The following is an 18,979-nucleotide window of genomic DNA, read 5'->3' as shown; positions in this document are numbered from 1 at the left end:
CAATAATTCACTTATGAATGGTAGTCAGGAAGATGAATGATTAATAATGTGACAGCAAGACTTCAAGTAAAATCTCCGCTAGAGACTGTGTGTGATGTTGAATTGGGTATATTAGAGTTATTGAGGAAAGGTTACATGTGATATATCAGATCTTTAGTTTTATTTCATTGCTCTTTATCTTGAAAACAATGGAATACAGGGTTCTAGAATTAAAAGATTCTAATAAATTAAATAAATTTAAAGATAACAAATAAACAATTCAAGTCATTCCATGTGCTTTAAGATATTTTTTTTTGTATCATTTCATAATGAAGTGTGCATAATTTCTAGCCCTACAGTAGCATTTCATAATGCTAAAAATAGATCCACCAATCAAGCATCATTGGCCAGATACACACAGCAGCTAAATTTGGTTGTCAGTTCACTAGCTTAGTCAATCGTGTTCTGCATATTCACATATTTCTATAGTTTGCTACATTTTAAATCACTTGAAGTGTTGTTTTTGTGTACAAATCTGCACAAATACAAAACCTCCCTACATGCAGACAATGTGCACCTAATAATAAAAGGAAGCGGAAATAATATTTTATTCAACACATTTCTAAACAGAATAGTTTTAATAACTCATTTCTAATATTTGATTTCTTATCTTTGCCATTATGATAGTAAATAATATTTGACTAGATATTTTTCAAGATACTAGTATTAAGCTTAAAGTGCCATTTAAAGGGTTAACTAGGTTAATTGGGCATATAAAGGTCAAAAGGTGGAAAGATAATACTGCGTATCATATTAAACAAACCGTTTGCTTTGGATTTTATGTAATTTCACTCACATGGACAATTGAATATTTATCAGATGATGTCATTACACTGCCGTCAGCCAATTGTTGCATTGCTCATCATGATTTCGTGGATCGATAGATCTGTACTTCACAACACACGCAGCAATCCCAGATCAGTTCATCCAAAACATTTTAATCTAAATCGTGAACTTCTTTGAAGAACCAAATTAGCCAGAGATCAGTTATCAATATTAAAAGATCCGGGATCTGTCAAATCATTTTAGATCATTAAAGCGAGGTTCGAAGAATGGACCCCTGGTCAATTATAATTCAGACTCAACATTGCATATCTTGCGAAGTGACTTATGCGGATGTGCACATTGTGATTTCAATGCAGAAACAATAATTTGTGCAGCCCTGATACAAACAACTTCATATTTTTCATAAAAATCACAAAAGGTAGTTTACACCAAAATTAAAACAGTATCAGGCTGTCAAATTGGTGTTGGGTGGTAAATGCAGGTCTAAAACGCATAAACCCTTCTGTTTTCAGTTGAAAATGTTGTTGTGTAATGCCTCAGTTCGTTTCACCTCTATTTTCTGTGTTTGGTTATTTTCTTTGTTCCCTATGTTTCTGCTCCTCTTTTGTTACCATGGTTACTCATTATTTCATTGAGTCTCACCCGAGCCTTGTTCTGTTTCTTCTGCATAGTTTAGTTGGCTTATGTTTTTGGCTTGCTCTTGCTCTCTCATTGTTATTACCTTGCTTGACCATGACATATAAGGAATGCACACACTGCTGCAACATTCGGTTGTCGGTTAACCTTTTGGTGCTTAATCTGAAATCAACTCCGGAACAATGCAGGTATAATGTGGCAACTGCTCTTTCTCCACAGTATGTACGAAAATGATTTGAGCATTATGTTGTTCGTGATATATTTTACCACACATCACATATGTGTCTATCTTCTATTTGCACTCATTAAGAACCAACTATACAATAAGAAATAAATTAAATAAACTCAAGCTATAGTATGTTTTCATGCAAAGATGTGAATTTGGTTTTGTATACACAAAACTGGAATATCACATGAAACATTTGCAAGTAAAGTTTCCGTTAAATTAGTTAAAGAGATCAAAATTTCTGATTAAATGGTGGCTTAAAACGGTGACGCAATGGCGCAGTAGGTAGTGCGGTCGCTGGTTCGAGCCTCAGCTGGGTCATTTGGCGTTTCTGTGTGGAGTTTGCATGTTCTCCCTGCGTTCATGTGGGTTTCCTCCGGGTGCTCTGGTTTCCCTACAGTCCAAAGACATGCGGTACAGGTGAATTGGGAAGGCTAAATTGTCCGTAGTGTATGAGTGTGAGTGAGTGTGTATGGATGTTTCCCAGTGATGGATTGCGGCTGGAAGGGCATCCACTGCGTAAAATATGTACTGGATGAGTTGGTGTTTCATTCCGCTGTGGCGACCCCAGATTAATAAAGGGACTAAGCCAAAAAGAAAATGAATGAATGAATGAATGAATGGTGGCAAAAATTTCAAAACAGAAAAGGAAAAGCCACTTTTGGCCTTTTTATTCCTACAATAAAGTACTTGCACCTCTGAAGATGAAAGGCAATGAATGCATGGTGGCTTTTGGAGATGTGCTGTACAGTTTTGAGGTATAATAACAAACCACTTTGATGGCTGAGGGATTTTAGAATGACCAAAACAACATTTCAGATGTTTTTTTCAGTTTGGTCAGTTGGCTGGGTTGTCCATTAATGATGTCCCATCATGCCCATTTTTGTTATCACATGATCTGTTAAAACAAAAGCACATCACTTTTTTGATGCGCATGCTGGAATCTATTGGGTAGATGTGTTTCCTTGCATCTTGGCATTTAGTTTAAGAATTTTTAATATGCGACATTACAAAGTGTGCATAAAAATAGGTGAAAACATAGCTGGTGGCACAACTTAGTGTTGCCAGACCTTGCTATAACAAAAACCAATAGCCATTTAGTACATAAAAGTCCATAAATTAATACATAAACAAGTCCATAAAGAAATACAAAAACGTAAAATATTGGTACAAGAATCTGGCCACTCTAATACACTTAACAACTATCCAAGCTGCTTATACATACATATAGGACTCACAGAAAAAAACATATAAAATGTTTAACATACAACCTTCAGAATACAGGAACAAAGAATACAGGGGCGCAGACACATGGGATTGATGATAGACTCTGGACAGGGAAACTAGGAACTTAACTAAACTCATTCATTCATTCTCCTTCGGCTTACTGCCTTATTTACCAGGGGTCACCACATCAGAATTGAACCGCAACTATTCCGGCATTTTTTTTTTGCAGCGGATGCCCTTCCAGCCGCAACCCAGTACTGGGAAACACCCATACACTGCCACATTCACACCTGCATTCATCCACTATGGCCAACTTAATTTCTCCAACTAACCTTTAGCGAATGTCTTTGGACTGTGGGGAAACCTGAGCACCTGGGGGAAAACCCACACGAATGCAGAAAGAGCATGCAAACTTCACACAGAGATGCCAACTGGCCTTGCCGGGACTCGAACCAGCAACCTTTCTGCTGTAAGGTAACAGTACTAACCATTGAGCCACCGTGACACCCACGCCTGAAATTAATAAACAATAATAATGGTGGGAAGAGCAAACAAAAGAGTCACGTAAATAAACATAAGCACATGGATCACTAAACATGACAGGGAAGTCACAGAGTCCTGACAACAACCTTAACAAGATCCCTAAACTGCTTATAATTGGTGGACATGGCAACATATCCAATATGATTTATGTGCACTTTGTGAAGCAGCCCTTCATCAGGGTTTCTAAAGGTTTTATCAAGTCAAATTTAAAGAGCACATAGGTTACCCCTTTTTTATATTTAATATTAGTCTTTTGTGTCCCTAGAATGTGTCTGTAAAGTTTCAGCTCAAAACACCCATCAAATTATTTATTATAGCTGTTTGAAGTGTCTATATTATAGCTGGGAAAAAGTTGTTGCTATTTTTTTGTACTGGGTCTTTAAGGCTAGTCCTCCCCGCCCACTGTTCCCACTTGCCAGTCAGCAATCGCTGCCCTCGGCTGCCTCAGGAAGCACATCTCACTTAACGTTTGTGAGAAATCCTACAGTAAGAACTTTAACAATCAGTATTTGATGCATTTTTTGCATTTTTTGTTGCAACAATGAGTCACACACAATGTCATTACAAAGTTCACGCACACACACAGTGAGGACACACACACATAGCGCAGACACATACACACACACATACACACACACGCACACACACAGCGTAGACACACACACGCACACACACATAGCGCAGACATACACACACACACCTAGCGCAGACACACACACACACACACACACACACACACACACACACACAGAGACAGCGCGTTAAGCTTTGCACTCGTTTTGCACGCATATGTGACATGATACTGGTAATATCCACTGCTGTATGGATATGTTATGTTAATGTACAAAATAAACCTGATTTAACGTCCACAAACCAGGATTGAAGCATCTTCTTTCATAATTGTTCTGACACGTGGCTCTGCTGATTAAGTGAATCTGAAGTGAATCGCTGTAATTCATACACACATGCTCTGTTTTAAAACATTTTAAACTTGTAAAACTTACTCTTGATCACGTTTGATGATGATTGATGAACCTAGCGAACTAAACAGACCTTTTATTCCCGGTTGCTTTGCGCTCATCCTGTCTTGTTGATATGATTATACACGTGACTACCAGACATGTTAATGCACGCAGCTGTCAATCAATATTGGTGGGCGCGGGGACCGCACTCCTACATAAAGGTGCGGTCGATCTGAAAACCGCTCCAATTGGTCCACCGTTTTTATGTTGTTACATTTGAAAAAAAAGGACTGGGTGTGTTTATTTTACCCCAATATGACAGTTTATACACTATACTTACACACATTTCTGTCCAAACAGCCTGTAAAGTAGATTTCTCACCATAGGTGCCCTTTAAGACTTTTTAAGACCTTTTTAAGACCATAATGACTGAAATTTCAGACTTACACAAGACTAAAGATGTTTTTAATGGCCAAGTTAAAACCGTAAAAAAAAACATTAAAAATAAGTGTTATTGTAAGGAAGATAATTAAACCAAATTAATAAGTAAATAGAGTTAATAAACAAACGTTTCTTAAAACATTTATTGAAATATATTGTTAATGATTAGATGGGTGCTGGCCCAATTGGGTATAGCTTTACATGGACATAGGAAAATTAAGACCCATTTAAAATGATTGAAGACCTACAACACCTACACATCTCTGCATTTCTCTCATCTGTGGATTAATTCAGATTGAAGAATATACCAACAAAATTATTGGATACCAAACACGCCAGATGCCTTACAAGAAATACAAAGATGTCAATCATGCATTTTCAGAAGCGAATTGTGTTCTATACAAAAACAGAATAATATTTTGGAAATCCGATATTTAATTTATTATAACTCATGAAAAAGTGTATATAGGTATACAGGTTTGGAATGGTACAATGACACATTGTTTGTGTATGCCATTTTATGGTATGCAAATGTGAACTATACACAAGATAAGAAATGAGTCTCGATTATTTTCTGTGACGGCACAGATTCATCAGATAGCTTGTACTAACAGCACAAAACTGCATACAATCTAAACAAATGACAAAACAAACTTGACGCTGTGTTCTTTGCACATCCTGTCACTGAGTTTAAGCAATTGGGCCTCTGGGAACTGTGTGTACACTTCACATTTAAAATCAAAAATGTTATTTTGTACATAGAAAACACTGATGACAAATAGTCATAATAAATATATACCATAGACACTGAAATATATAACCTTAATATCTTTCAAATGTAATCTAACAGACTGTTGAGTGTGTATTGTCCATCAGTTATCTTTAGACAGGGAGCGGTCAGATTGGAAAAGCTATTTGTTTTGTACCTCTTCCTGTTGATAAAGCCTCAGCTCCATCCTACGTGCTTTGTCTTCCTCTCCTTACGCCCTTCAGAGCAGAAAAAATAGAGATGGGCTGTTAACGACTATCTGGGCCAAAGCTAAATTTACCACATTAGGTGCCTCAAATAAGGACATATGGAATCTCTCATAACACAATCCAACATTACACTAAGATTCAAAATATGGCAGAAATATTATGTTCTGGAACAAGGCCAATTTATACAGGCTACCATGACAAGACTGTTGAACTTATAACCCAGTGGGCACTTTGATGTTTGATGTCAAAACCTTGACATCCACGCATAGATGACTGTTTGACCACCAAAATAATGACACAAACAAATTACAATATAAAATTATACATAAATAAAATAAAACTATTCATCTGAAACTGATGTCAAAATAGCATCAAATTGACATCTAACATAGATTTACACAGATGATGACAGGACAGAAATGTAATCAATTTTTGACATGTTTGATACCAATGTTAGATGTCCATTTGATGTCATTTTGACTTCAAGGTAGTCACCTCACATCAAATCAGTTTGCATTTCTGACATTTTTTAATGTTGTTTTGATATCAAGGTGCCCACTGGGAAGCCTAAAACAAGAACTGGCCCATCATATTTTTAAAACTTTAGAATTTTACATTTGCAGCTTTAAAGCTTTATAATTTTGCAGCTTTATAGTGTTACTTTGGAGTTGCACAGGTGTTATGTGTAACTACTGATGTTCTGTAACGCTTAATTCTGATTGGTCAATCACAACATTCCACATGTTATTCCCAAATAACAACCACTGAAACTAATAAGACAGGCTCGTCTATGTACTTAGAATCCTCTTGACTGAGTATGTTCGTATTCTAATTTTAAGCTTATCTACATCAAGGCGGTTGTTTTCACAATATAAAGCCCTTTTTTAGTCTCAAACAGCAAGATGGGCTTTATTCTGTGAGAACAAACAGCTAGATATACATTATCCCTTACTTTTCATGGTGTTGTTAGGGGTTTGGGGTGGATACCAGGATAATATATGTCTGACTAAAGCTGCGGTCACACTAGAATTTAAGCTTGTGAAATTCTGTCGTATGGGGCTGTGAAAAAGAGTGGGATTAAACAAGATGACTAGACATTTAAAAAAAAACACCGATTGGTCCATATTTAAAATTTGTGTCAAGAGAGGTCATGTTTTGATCCTCTAAAGGTCTCACGTAGTCAAGTGATGCGATTTCGCAGGTCAGAGTTCACCAAGCTTGAACTTTGCAACGCAGTGAACTGCAAAACTTAATGTCCGAACTTGCTTTTCCGGTCTGATGCATTCACGTGCATATCAATGGAAGTCTATGGGAAAAAAAGGCTTGTGTGACTGCAGCTTGAGTGTTCTAGGTCGTTTAGGGTGTGGTCAGGGTAATATATGGCCACCTGTGTCTTATCGATGGTTTATGGGTATCAAAATAATTGTCATAAAAACTTGCAAGGGTATTAAGGTGTTTTAAGTCAATGAAAGAATACAATATGATTGCCTGAATGTTACCAGGGAGTTGCTAAGGTCAGCTTGTTTAATTTCAGGTGAATATATGGTGGATCAAGTGTCCTGGTTGGTTTCTACCAATCAGGTCAAACTTTCTTGATTGTTTAGCCTTTATAAGAAGGGTTATTCGTTCTGCACTAATGTGAAGTTGTTTGGATATCATGAGTAGTTGCTTGGAGGTTACAGTGTTTTACGTCAATTTATGTGATATTTCTTCCTTCATGTTACTAGGTTGTTACTTTGGGGTTGTTCCAGTTGTTATGAATAGTTGTCAAGGTGTTAAGATGTTATGTGTGGATACCATGGAAATGTATGTTCTTCTTGGTATTACAGTGCTTTGTAAAATCAGAGTAACATGGTCACCTGGATGTTTTGAGTAGTTTTCTGGATATTTCTATGCATTTGTTTGAGTGTCCTTAGTAGTTGCTAAGTGCTTTTGTGCTCAGATAATGCCAGGGTATTTTATATTGTGTATGTTCTGGGTGGTCGTCAGGGTAATGTATGGTGGACCAAGTGTTCTTGTTGGTTTCTAAGTAAACAAGAGGCCTAACATATGAATACACCCTATACAATACACTAACAGGCGCTTATCCATGGGGATAAGAAAATTTAAACCACTTGGTGGTGTGAAATGACACCATGCTAATGTTCATATCCATAATTCATTACCTCAATCCATTTTGCAGTGAATTTGTGTGTGTGAGATAGAGAGGTCTAGAAAACAAAGTCTGTCTGTTAGCTTTACACAAATGAGTAACAAACAACTTTGACCTTTTAATTAGACTAAAGCTGCAGACATTGACGTCCTCTGCTGACAAATTGCTAATATTTTTCTTGTGAAACATGAGTTCTCAGAGTTCAAACAGTTGCTTGCCTTTATCAGCAGACACTATTTGTGTGAAATAGGAAATACAAATTGTGGCTTTCAGAGTGTCCACTTGGAGAAGAGAGTGTTATCATAATATGCTATGGTGATACAATGGTAGAGAGACAGTATTTGTTAAAATACTAGTAGATACCAAGGTTAACAAAGTATGTACAAAACATTGCAAGTTCAAACACTATAATTGAAAACACAACCATGGTTCTTATTTTAAGAACTTAATGTTAAACATATGAGCATTAGAAAATTTGAAAAATAAAGTGTGCTAATCTTAATAGTATTGTATCGAAATGTCCAAAACTCACCCTGTTGAAGGCCCCAAATTTGTTAATAGGAAGCAGCTGTTACAGTGCGCTGGTGTTTGTTTTCATTACGAGCAAATACCGTATCATGTAGCGTCCTCTACTGGTCAACCACTGATCTGACCATATTTACTCACCTGTCGAAAGAAAAATCATCCGGCTCTCCAGCAGCAGTTTTAACATGAAGTGACACATCTGACGTGACATCGACACCCGGCGAAGCTTAATGACACTAATCAACACGCGCAAAACGATATTTAATCATTACGCGACTTTTAACATGATTTATTGCGTCGCAAGTTAGTTTATATGCTGGACTACTCCATGGTGTTTTAATTTAAAAGCATTTATTTTACGTATTTGTAGCTATACTTCCGGTATTTATTGCTAGTAATATTTAGTCATTTGACAGTACATGTCAGTGGATATCAAATTTATTGTGACATGCTTATCTGTTGTGCCATATAATATTGCATCGTGGCGGTTCCTTTGTTACCTACAAAATGGACTTCTCTATGTTTGTAAATTCATTAATTTATTTTATTATTTAATTATTTTTTTTTATTTTAAGGTACTTTAAATAATATGCTTTATAAAGTTATAATAAAATGCATGTTGTAAAAACATAACATATATGCCGATAATAGGTGTCATTTGCCTAATCATTTTTAAATATTAAAGCAAAAAGAAACATTAATATCACATTAATGTGCTTATAACGTGCTTATACTGACACTTACTGGCACATGTCACAAGATCACTGACATTAGTGGCATGTGCCACCGACATTAATGGCCTTTAGGCTTACTGACATTAATGCCATGTAGGTCTACATGATTTTTAAATTTATTTGTAGTGACACTTTAGATCTTCATTGATACAATACATGTCAGTGGAGAGCATGTATATAGTTTACTTTTAAAAATGTAAATACATATTGAACTGGTTAACACTTAAGCCTGCATTTTTATTTTTACTTCAGATATTAAGCATAAAAAATGTTAAAGATTATGTAATGATGAATGAAGTTATTGTTCACCAATAACGTAACTGCATTAACTTTTTATTAGTTTAGTTAAGTTTACTTAACAGACGTGTTGCTCATTGTTAATTCATGTAAACTAATGCATACCTAAGGTTAAATAATACAGCCTTATTGTAAAGTGTTACTTGAGAGACCAAGAGAAGACTATCTTATAAACAAACTCACGATGCAATAAATCAAATGTTTGACAGCATTGTAATGATTTGATTATAAGCATCACTAAGCTGTGTTGATGTCACTGCAGCTACATGCCACTAATGTCAGTGCATGCCACTAATGTCAATGCATGCCACTAATGTCAGTAGGCCTAAATGCCATGTCAGTACATGCCACTAATGTCAGTACATGCCACTGATATCATGCCACTAATGTCAATACATGCCACTAATGTCAGTAGGCCTACATGCCACTAATGTCAATACATGCCACTAATGTCAGTAGTCCTAAATGCCATTAATGTCAGTAGGCCTAAATGCCACTAGTGTCAGTGGCACATGCCACTAATGTCAGTGGCACATGCAACTAATGTCAGTGATCTTGTGACATGTGCCGGTGGGTGTCAGTATAAGCACGTTATAAGCACATTAATGTGATATTAATGTTTCTTTTTGCTTGAATATTTAAAAATTATTAGGCAAATGACATCTATTATCTGCATATATGTTATGTATTTACAACATGCATTTTATTATAACTTTATAAAGCAAATTATTAAAAGTACCTTAAAATGAAAATAAATAAATTAAATAATAAAATAAATTAATGAATTAACAAACATTAGAGAAGTCCATTTTGTAGCCAACAAAGGAACCACCACGATGCAATAATATACGGTACCACAGATACGCATGTCACAATAAATTTGATATCCACTGACATGTACTGTCAAATGACTAAATATTACTAGCAATAAATACCGGGAGTATAGCTTCGAATACGTAAAATAAATGATTTTAAATTAAAACATCATGGAGTAGTCCAGCTTATAAACTAACCAACTAACTTGAGACGCAATAGATCATGATGATTAAATATCGTTAAAACGGCCCAAACGATTAGTAACACGATAGTGAAACAATGGTAAAACGATAGTAAAATAATGGTAAAACAAATGGTAAAACGATAGTAAAACCATTACCATCGTTTTACTATCGTTTTATTATCAATTTACTATAGTGAACTGTAGTTTAACTATGGTTTTAGTATGCTTTTACTATAGCTGAACTGCAGTAAAACCATAGTAAAACGATAGTAAAACGATGGTAAAACAACGTAAACGATAGTAGCACGATAGTAAAACAACGGTAAAACGATTGTAAAACAATGGTAAAACAATGGTATTACAATCGTTTTTACCATGGTTTTACTATCGTTTTATCGTTTTACTATGGTTTTACAATCGTTTTACTATGGTTTTACTATCGTTTTACTATGGTTTTACTACAGTTTAGCTATAGTAAAAGCATACTAAAACCATAGTTAAACTACAGTTCACTATGGTAAATTGATAATAAAACGATAGTAAACGTTGGTAAAACATGATAAAACGATAGTTAAAACAATGGTTAAAACGATAGTAACACTATAGTAAAACAATGGTATAACGATAGTACAACAATGGTAAAACGATAGTAAAACCATTGTTTTACCATTGTTTTAACTATCGTTTTACCATTGTTGTACTATCGTTATACCATTGTTTACTATCGTGTTACTATCGTTTTACCATTGTTTTACCATTGATTTACTATCGTTTTACTATCGTTTTACTATGGTTTTACAATCGTTTTACCAGGGTTTTACAATCGTTTTACCATGGTTTTACTATTGTTTTACTATAGTTTTATTATCAATTTACTATAGTTTACTATAGTGAGCTTTAGTTTAACTATGATTTTAGTATGCTTTTACTATAGCTAAACTGCAGTAAAACCATAGTAAAACGATGGTAAAACAATGGTAAAACGATAGTAACACAATGGTAAAACGATAAAACAATGGTAAAACGATGGTAAAACAATGGTTTTACTATCGTTTTAACATTGTTTTACTATCGTTTTACCATTGTATTACTATCGTTTTACCATTGTTTTACTATCGTTTTACCATTGTTTTACCATCGTTTTATTATCAATTTACTATAGTGAACTGTAGTTCAACTATGGTTTTTTTATGCTTTTACTATAGCTAAACTGCAGTAAAACCATAGTAAAACGATAGTAAAACGATGGTAAAACAATGGTAAAACCATAGTAAAACCATAGTAAAACAATGGTTTTACTATGGTTTTACCATTGTTTTACTATCGTTTTACCCTAACCAACCTAATCCATAACCTCAACCTCAGAACCATTCAAATACAGTGTTGGTAGCATAATATAAAGAGTAGGATAATATAATTTTTGAAAATAATATAAAGAGTAGGATAATATAATTTTTTTTGACACCGGATCAAAGTTCAGAGAAGATCTCCTTTCTTGGTTTTTAGTAATCACAATGCCTAAATACGTTACTTCAGACTTGGGATATTGATATTGATATGATATTGAGAACTGGGAGATTGTAGACAGTGGGAGCTGCACACTCTTTAATTGACATTGGTTCACATTTGTTTAAGTTTAACTTAAGGTCTGATGCTTTAGAAAGAAGTTTAATTATATCAATAACTAGGACTTTGGGAAGCAGCTTTTAAAAAAACAGTGGTGTCATCAGCCAACTGGCTATTAACTATTTCTCGACCCACTTAACAGATAACTTGTATGCCACTTTCATAGACAAATGTAGAAAGTAGTTGCGAAGAGATGTCTTTAATGCTGGAAATCCAGCTTTGCTGACACAAGCACATAATTTAAATCAATTTTAACTAAACACATTAAATGTAATTTAAAACCTGAAATAGCATTTCACAATATTACTGTATTTTTGAGCGCATAGATGCAGCCATGCAGAGCATAAAAGCTCTTCTAGCAGGGCTTGGTTTCCCAAACATATATCTACATACTGCTCAGATTTCAAAATCGGAACATGAACAATGAATTTTGGGTCACACAGAGACAAAGATATTTATTTTATTTATGATTATAAAGTTACAATTTAGACAATGTTCCAAACAGCCAACCTGGACACTTGTTTATTTCTGGCTGACCTTAGGAGGGACCCACTCATGGATCTTCTTGCGAGTGGTTGAAAAGGGTACATAGCAGTCAAGTGTCCCGCTTAGATTGATCTGATGAACCTTGGCCAGGAACTTCTTGGGCTCTGGAGGGTGAGTGGTGGGAGGATCGTCTGTCATACAGTGCAGCCAGCGGTGCCTGAGGAACACATTGAATGAGAGAAAGAGGAAGAGATTTTATTGTACATAAAATCTCTTAGCATCTTAAAGGTGACATCAGATGTTCATTTTACACAAGTTGATTCTTTTAAAATTTTAATGAAAAGTGTATACCTTACTTTGGTTAAATTTCTTAACGATATGTAAAAAAATGCCATTTTTACCCTGTCAAAAACACCTCCACCACACAGTGAGCCATTTCGCTTTGTGTCTCTTTAAATGCTAATGAGCTGCTGCTCACCTTCTCCTCTCTGAGGCTGCATCAAGAATGACATTATTACATCTTTCAGACAATTTGTAGGTACAACAACATTCTTTAAATTAAATTTTGATACAAGCCCAGGTTTGCCCGAGGTCAAGTTTTCCCCCATTCAGTCTTCATATATAAAACAAATCAATTTTACTGTTGCCTTTTCTAAAGCTGGTATTCTGTGTAAGGGCACCTATGAACATGTCATTGTTGTTGACCGCTTCACTATCTAACTACCTGGTCTATGGAGTGGACCAGCCAACTAAAGTGGATAGGTACACTTGAAGTCAGAATTATTAGCCCCCCTGAATTAATGGCTCCCTGTTTATTTTTTCCCCAATCTCTGTTAATCTGAGAGATTTTTTTTCTATAAATTTCTAAACATAATAGTTTTCATAACTCATTTCTAATAACTGATTTATTTGATCTTTGCAATGATGATAGTAAATAATATTTTACTAGATATTTATCAAGACACTTCTATACAGCTTAAAGTGAAATTTAAAGGCTTAACTGGGTTAATTAGGTTAACTAGGCAGGTTAGGGTAATTTGGCAAGTTATTGTATAACGATGGTTTGTTCTGTAGACAGTCGGAAAAAAATAGCTTAAAGGGGCTAATAATTTTGACCTTAAAATGGCTCATAAAAATTAAAAACTGCTTTTATTCTAGCCGAAATAAAACAAATAAGACTTTCTTCAGAAGAAAAAATATTATCAGACATACCGTGAAAATTTCCTTGTTCTGTTAAACATCATTTAAGAAATATTTAGAAAAGAAAAAAGAAATAAATCAAAGGGGGTCTAATAATTCTGACTTCAACTATATATATCAACATGAAATTCAAAAGGGGCCAGTTATGGCAAATAAATAGACTCAGTTTATAAATAAAACTAACTGCATGTTTTCTTTTAAACTTGTCTGAGCTGGCAGAGACAGCACAAACCTAACTAAACACAAGAAAAGTAAAAATTTCATCATTTCATGTCACCTTTAAAATCCTAAACAATTCTGGTTCTGTTCACATTTGTACTAAATAAAAAACAATGCTGTTTTTAATCACTCTTCTTCTGTTTATAAAAAGTCAATGAATTACAAATTGTACAATATAACTGCCACTTTCCAATGCTGATTTAGCTTTTATGATTTTAATGACCAACATTCAGGGTTAAGTTAGTTTTTCCTGTTGCTTTCCTCAGTTTCCTCTGCAAATTGTCGGCACCTATGACATAGTGGTTAGTGTCGACACATGGCACTCCCGTGCTCATTTTTTCTCTACAAGAACAACTGTTTAAGGCAAGACTATGTCCCAGTAAAGAGCTCTGTAAACTATTGTGAAATTTTAAAAGCAAATGCTGCATATAACAGCTAGAAAGAAACAAAAGAAAAGACAGGAAGCAACTAAATCTAAATTGGTAAGAAACTAATATAGTGCAAAGAAATAGAATTAAGATTAATTTACACACCTTTATAATATTGCATTCAATTCAGAGACATAAGATTGTAAATGGTCTGACTTAAACCGTGTGACTGCTGAACCACCAGACTTCCACAGATTTATTTAGGTGCTATGTTTAGACATTAATATTATTTATTGCCACAAAAAGGCATGATTCTAAGTCTGAGAATATAAACAACTCAGAATAGAATGTTACATACATCAACATCGCAGCTAGACACTATAATTAGATGTTGTATTTCAGACATTTGTCAGGTTTTTGTGTTCAATCTACTCCTGTGCATAAGACTTGTTTCTTATGCATCTCATCCAAATCCATCTGTTTGTTTTTTACAGTTGTAGGCTGAAAAATAACTGAAAGTAGGGATATGGAGGTGTTATGTGGTCAAAACATGGTTGGAAGTACATTAGCTATGAGTTATCTGAAAATAATTACACACTTTAGAATGTTCATTGGCCAATTGGAATCAAGCATTTAACAGCCCCATAGTATAAATATGAATAAACTGATGGACAATTTGCTCATACAATTCTGTCTGCACATTTAATTTGGGACACAACTGGCATAAATGGCAAGATAAAGCAGAAATCCATTTCAGAGAAGACATTTTTGATCTCCTATAAGCTTCATCCCTGATCCTTCTAATCTCTTACTCTGGAGGGTCACAGGGATGAGCCCTTAAGAATGGATTTATCTGAAAATTACCATTCAGCAGGGACCATGCTGCCATCAACATCCCAAAAAGTATTCTTGCCATTCATCTCGGTGGTGTAAATCACCCATCGGTGACGGCCTGAAAGACAATTAACAAAAAGAAATGAATAAAACGCACACAAATCTAAAACACTGTGAATCTGTGCACACACAGACAGCATCCATCAGTAAACTCATACCAAAGAAGAATCTGTTGTCCTCATAGTATTTATTGCCATATTTGTCAGTACCGATCAAAGCTCCTGTTTTGGTTTCTTGAACCCTGAAAAAGGTTACAAATTGTTAAAAAAAAAAAAAACTAAAAAATACAGGTTTATATAATTTCACAATATAATATTATACAGCATTCAATGTCCCTTTTGAAGAGTAATATTATATCAATTTCTAATTAAATTTAGTCAATAATTCCTGATGAATTTAAACAAAACTGTTTCATTAAACTGTTATATCCAATAAAATAAGAGTTTGAGCACCTAACATCTTTAAGAAAGACAAGGCATTTAAATTCAAACAAGTTCTACAAGTGTAGCACAGCATAATACTGAAAGAAAAAAAGCATTCAATATAATAAATAATGAATTTTAATTTAGTACTAAACAAATACATTATTTCAGTGTGTGTGTGTGTGTGTGTGTGTGTGTGTGCAGGTTATTATTAGGCATGGGCCGGTAAAAGATTTTGATGATATGATAACCTTGGATAAATAAAAATCACGGTTTCACAGTACCACAGTATTGTGATTACTGCTCTAACATATATTCTTTTTAAATGTCTGGGTAAAAAAACTTTTTTTTTTTGGAAAGATTTAAAATTGTATTTATAATATTTTGGAGCAGTAAATCATTTAAATGAATCACTGACTTCTATGTCTTCTTTAGTTTAAAAAAACAGATTTCTTAAAAAAAAAAAAAGAAAAAGGTAAATAAAAAATCTTACACATACCTTAGGAACGATATTACAGACAATTTTGTTGGTTGTAAACCTTGACTTTTCCAAACCGCGGTATACCTTGAAAACGGTTATCGTCCCATGCCTAGTTGTTATTTTGGGTAAGAAAATATGAAATGTATTCACCTTATTCACCTTACGTCCATTCATTTTTAGAGGTTAAAAACAGCTCGTAATGCTGCTTTACGTTGCAAACTGATCTTTTCGTATTATATTATTCTATTTATTATGTATAGTCATGCAAACACTTGTTTGTAGAGCAAGTAGTTTGACCGTTTTCTGCCATTTATTATTTCTAGTCATTTCTCCCATAGGAAACTGAATCGGAAGTCCTAAAACAATCGCAAAAACGAGTGCATTTCCGCATTGTAGAAGAAGGTCAATACTGTGATCAATCTGTCTAGAACTACCTGTGCATTACACGATTTTATTGCACACAATCAAGAATTTCAATAGACCATGGAATAAACAGTAATGAGTGTGTGCATTAATGTATATAGAGAGAATTAGTTATACTTTACAATATGGACTATGCAGTTAATGTTAGCTAATGTATTAACTAACATCAACAAACAACAAGCAATGCTTGTACAACATTTAATAATTATAATTCAGCATGTACTGATGCATTCAAAATCCAAACCAATTAAATTGTGCCTGTGCTTGTTAACATTGGTCAATGCACCATAAGTTAACATAAACTAACAATGAACAAGTGTATTTGTATTAACTAATGTTAACAAACATGAGTAAATACTTTAATAAATGTATTGTTCCTTACTTATTCATGTTAGTAAACACAGTAACTATAACGAACTGTGTCTTGTATCATGAATTGTTACCAGGTTTCTTAAAAATTCCCGGTTTACTGGATTGTGTATGAAAGATTTGAATTATGTTTGTAAACAAAGTCGATATTCAGATATAACTTTTTATTAAAAATTTCAAATAAAAATATTGTCATTTAGTGAGTGTGTGTTTATCAGAAAACTACAATTTGTCGGAATAACAAACGTTTTCATATATTATGGCTGAAGGTTCCAGCAAAAAAGGAACTCTTCTGAAGTTTAAACATTAATTTTGTGTTGCTAAAAACAAATAAACGTCACATTATTATTGTATGCAAACACAAAAAAAGCTTTACATGACAATACAATTGTATGATTGAGCAAATGTTACTTAATACAAAACCTTTAATAACGTTATTTAGTTAATTTAAATTTAGCTGCTTATTTCAAATTTTAAATAATACTATTGAGGCCTCTTGCTTTTTGCTAAGTATATATCTCAAGTCATTAAATATAATGTTTCACCGTAATTTGTCATTTTGTTTGTTTACACCTTTATATCCAAAGCAATATTAATGAGGAATACAAATAATCCCTCAGATAAAGAGACATATCTTCAGCGTTTTGTACTCATGTGTACAGTAACTATCAGAAAGGTCATTGCTTGAGTTTAGTGTCTAACAGCTTTACACGCGTTGTTTGACATGTCAGATTAAATTGAAGTTTACATATGAGTGACCCACCTGAACAACTGCACCAGGAAGCCTTTTACACCGCCGTGACCGGTAAATTCACCGACGAACCTCCGCATTAAAGTCGCGTACCCCGCCATCGCTGACGGACTCTAAACACTGACGGACTGTCGCGCAACTTCACCGTTCCTCCGGTCACACGATCATGAGCGCTGCGTTCCGCCAAAATGTTTAGAGAGATTTAAAGTGCAGGTTAATAGTGACCCTGAAAATCCAGTTTAGAAAAAATATACACTTTCTGTAAAATACATTTTTACAATACATTGTTTATGGCTTTGGGTGACGCGGTGGCGCAGTAGGTAGTGCTGTCGCCTCACAGCAAGAAGGTCGCAAGAAAGTCTCGGCTGGGTCTATTCCTTGAAAAAAAATCCGATTCATTTACGACAATTAAACCATTTCATTTCAGTTTGCTTTTTTTGTCGCTTAGCAATAAAACAAATTAAAAAAAGTTACGTCAAATTAGATCAAATGGCGTTCGTCCATCCCAACCTCCCTTCTCCTCTCAGATGGGATGGTGGGCCAAATCAAAGGTGACAATGGGCCAACTTTGGCCCGCGGGCACTTTGGGCATCTCTGGTTTAAATCATGGCTAGATTCAGCGTCATTATTGGTTTTGACAGCTGCTTTTCTAGTCACAGTATGTCTGATAATATTTTTTCTTCTGGAGAGTCTTATTTGTTTTATTTCGGCTAGAATAAAAGCAGTTTTTAATTTTTTAAAAACTTTCAAGGTTAAATTATTAGTCCCTTTAAGCTATATATTTTTGATAGTCTACAGAACAAACTATCGTTATACAATAACTTGGCTAATTACCCTAACCTGCCTAGTTAACCAATTGTCACTTTAATCTGTATAGAAGTGTCTTGAAAAATATCTAGTAAAATATTATTTACTGTCATCATGGCAAAGAAATTTTTATTAATTAGTTAATAAAATTTAGAAATAAGTTATTAAAACTATTATGTTTAGAAATGTGTTGAAAAAATCATTTCTCCGTTAAACTGAAATTGGGGAAAAAATAAACAGGGCTAATAATTCAGGGGGGCTAATAATTCTGACTTGAACTGCATATTTAAACTTTACAGAGTTCACAAGATTCTGAAAGAAATAATCAGAAAATTCCTTGTTTGTCCAAAAGACTTTTCTATTCATCAGTGATTACTAAATGATCAG

The 18,979-nt window shown here is 34.3% G+C and overlaps 2 protein-coding genes across 2 annotated transcripts in view; both read right to left on the bottom strand.

Moving 5' to 3' along the window:
• Nucleotides 1-6,115, bottom strand: part of LOC130223513 (golgin subfamily A member 6-like protein 24) — a 17,244-nt gene extending 11,129 nt beyond the window's left edge. Inside the window, exon 1 of the mRNA XM_056456355.1 lies at nucleotides 5,787-6,115. The gene's annotated coding sequence lies outside the window, so the exon portion shown is untranslated. The remainder of the gene's footprint in view (nucleotides 1-5,786) is intronic.
• A 6,503-nt stretch (nucleotides 6,116-12,618) lies between these two features.
• ndufa12 (NADH:ubiquinone oxidoreductase subunit A12) lies at nucleotides 12,619-17,921 on the bottom strand. The gene is made up of 4 exons (XM_056455510.1): nucleotides 17,798-17,921; nucleotides 15,498-15,580; nucleotides 15,310-15,397; nucleotides 12,619-12,875 (listed from the first exon to the last, which is right to left on the bottom strand). The coding sequence occupies exons 1-4, from the start codon at nucleotides 17,884-17,886 to the stop codon at nucleotides 12,695-12,697; spliced, it is 441 nt and encodes a 146-aa protein (XP_056311485.1). The 5' UTR covers nucleotides 17,887-17,921; the 3' UTR covers nucleotides 12,619-12,694.
• Between the last annotated feature and the right edge of the window lie 1,058 nt (nucleotides 17,922-18,979).

This window comes from Danio aesculapii, chromosome 4, assembly GCF_903798145.1.
Source record: "Danio aesculapii chromosome 4, fDanAes4.1, whole genome shotgun sequence".
Classification (NCBI taxonomy): Eukaryota; Metazoa; Chordata; class Actinopteri; order Cypriniformes; family Danionidae; genus Danio; species Danio aesculapii.
This window is presented reverse-complemented; position numbering and strand designations above follow the sequence as displayed.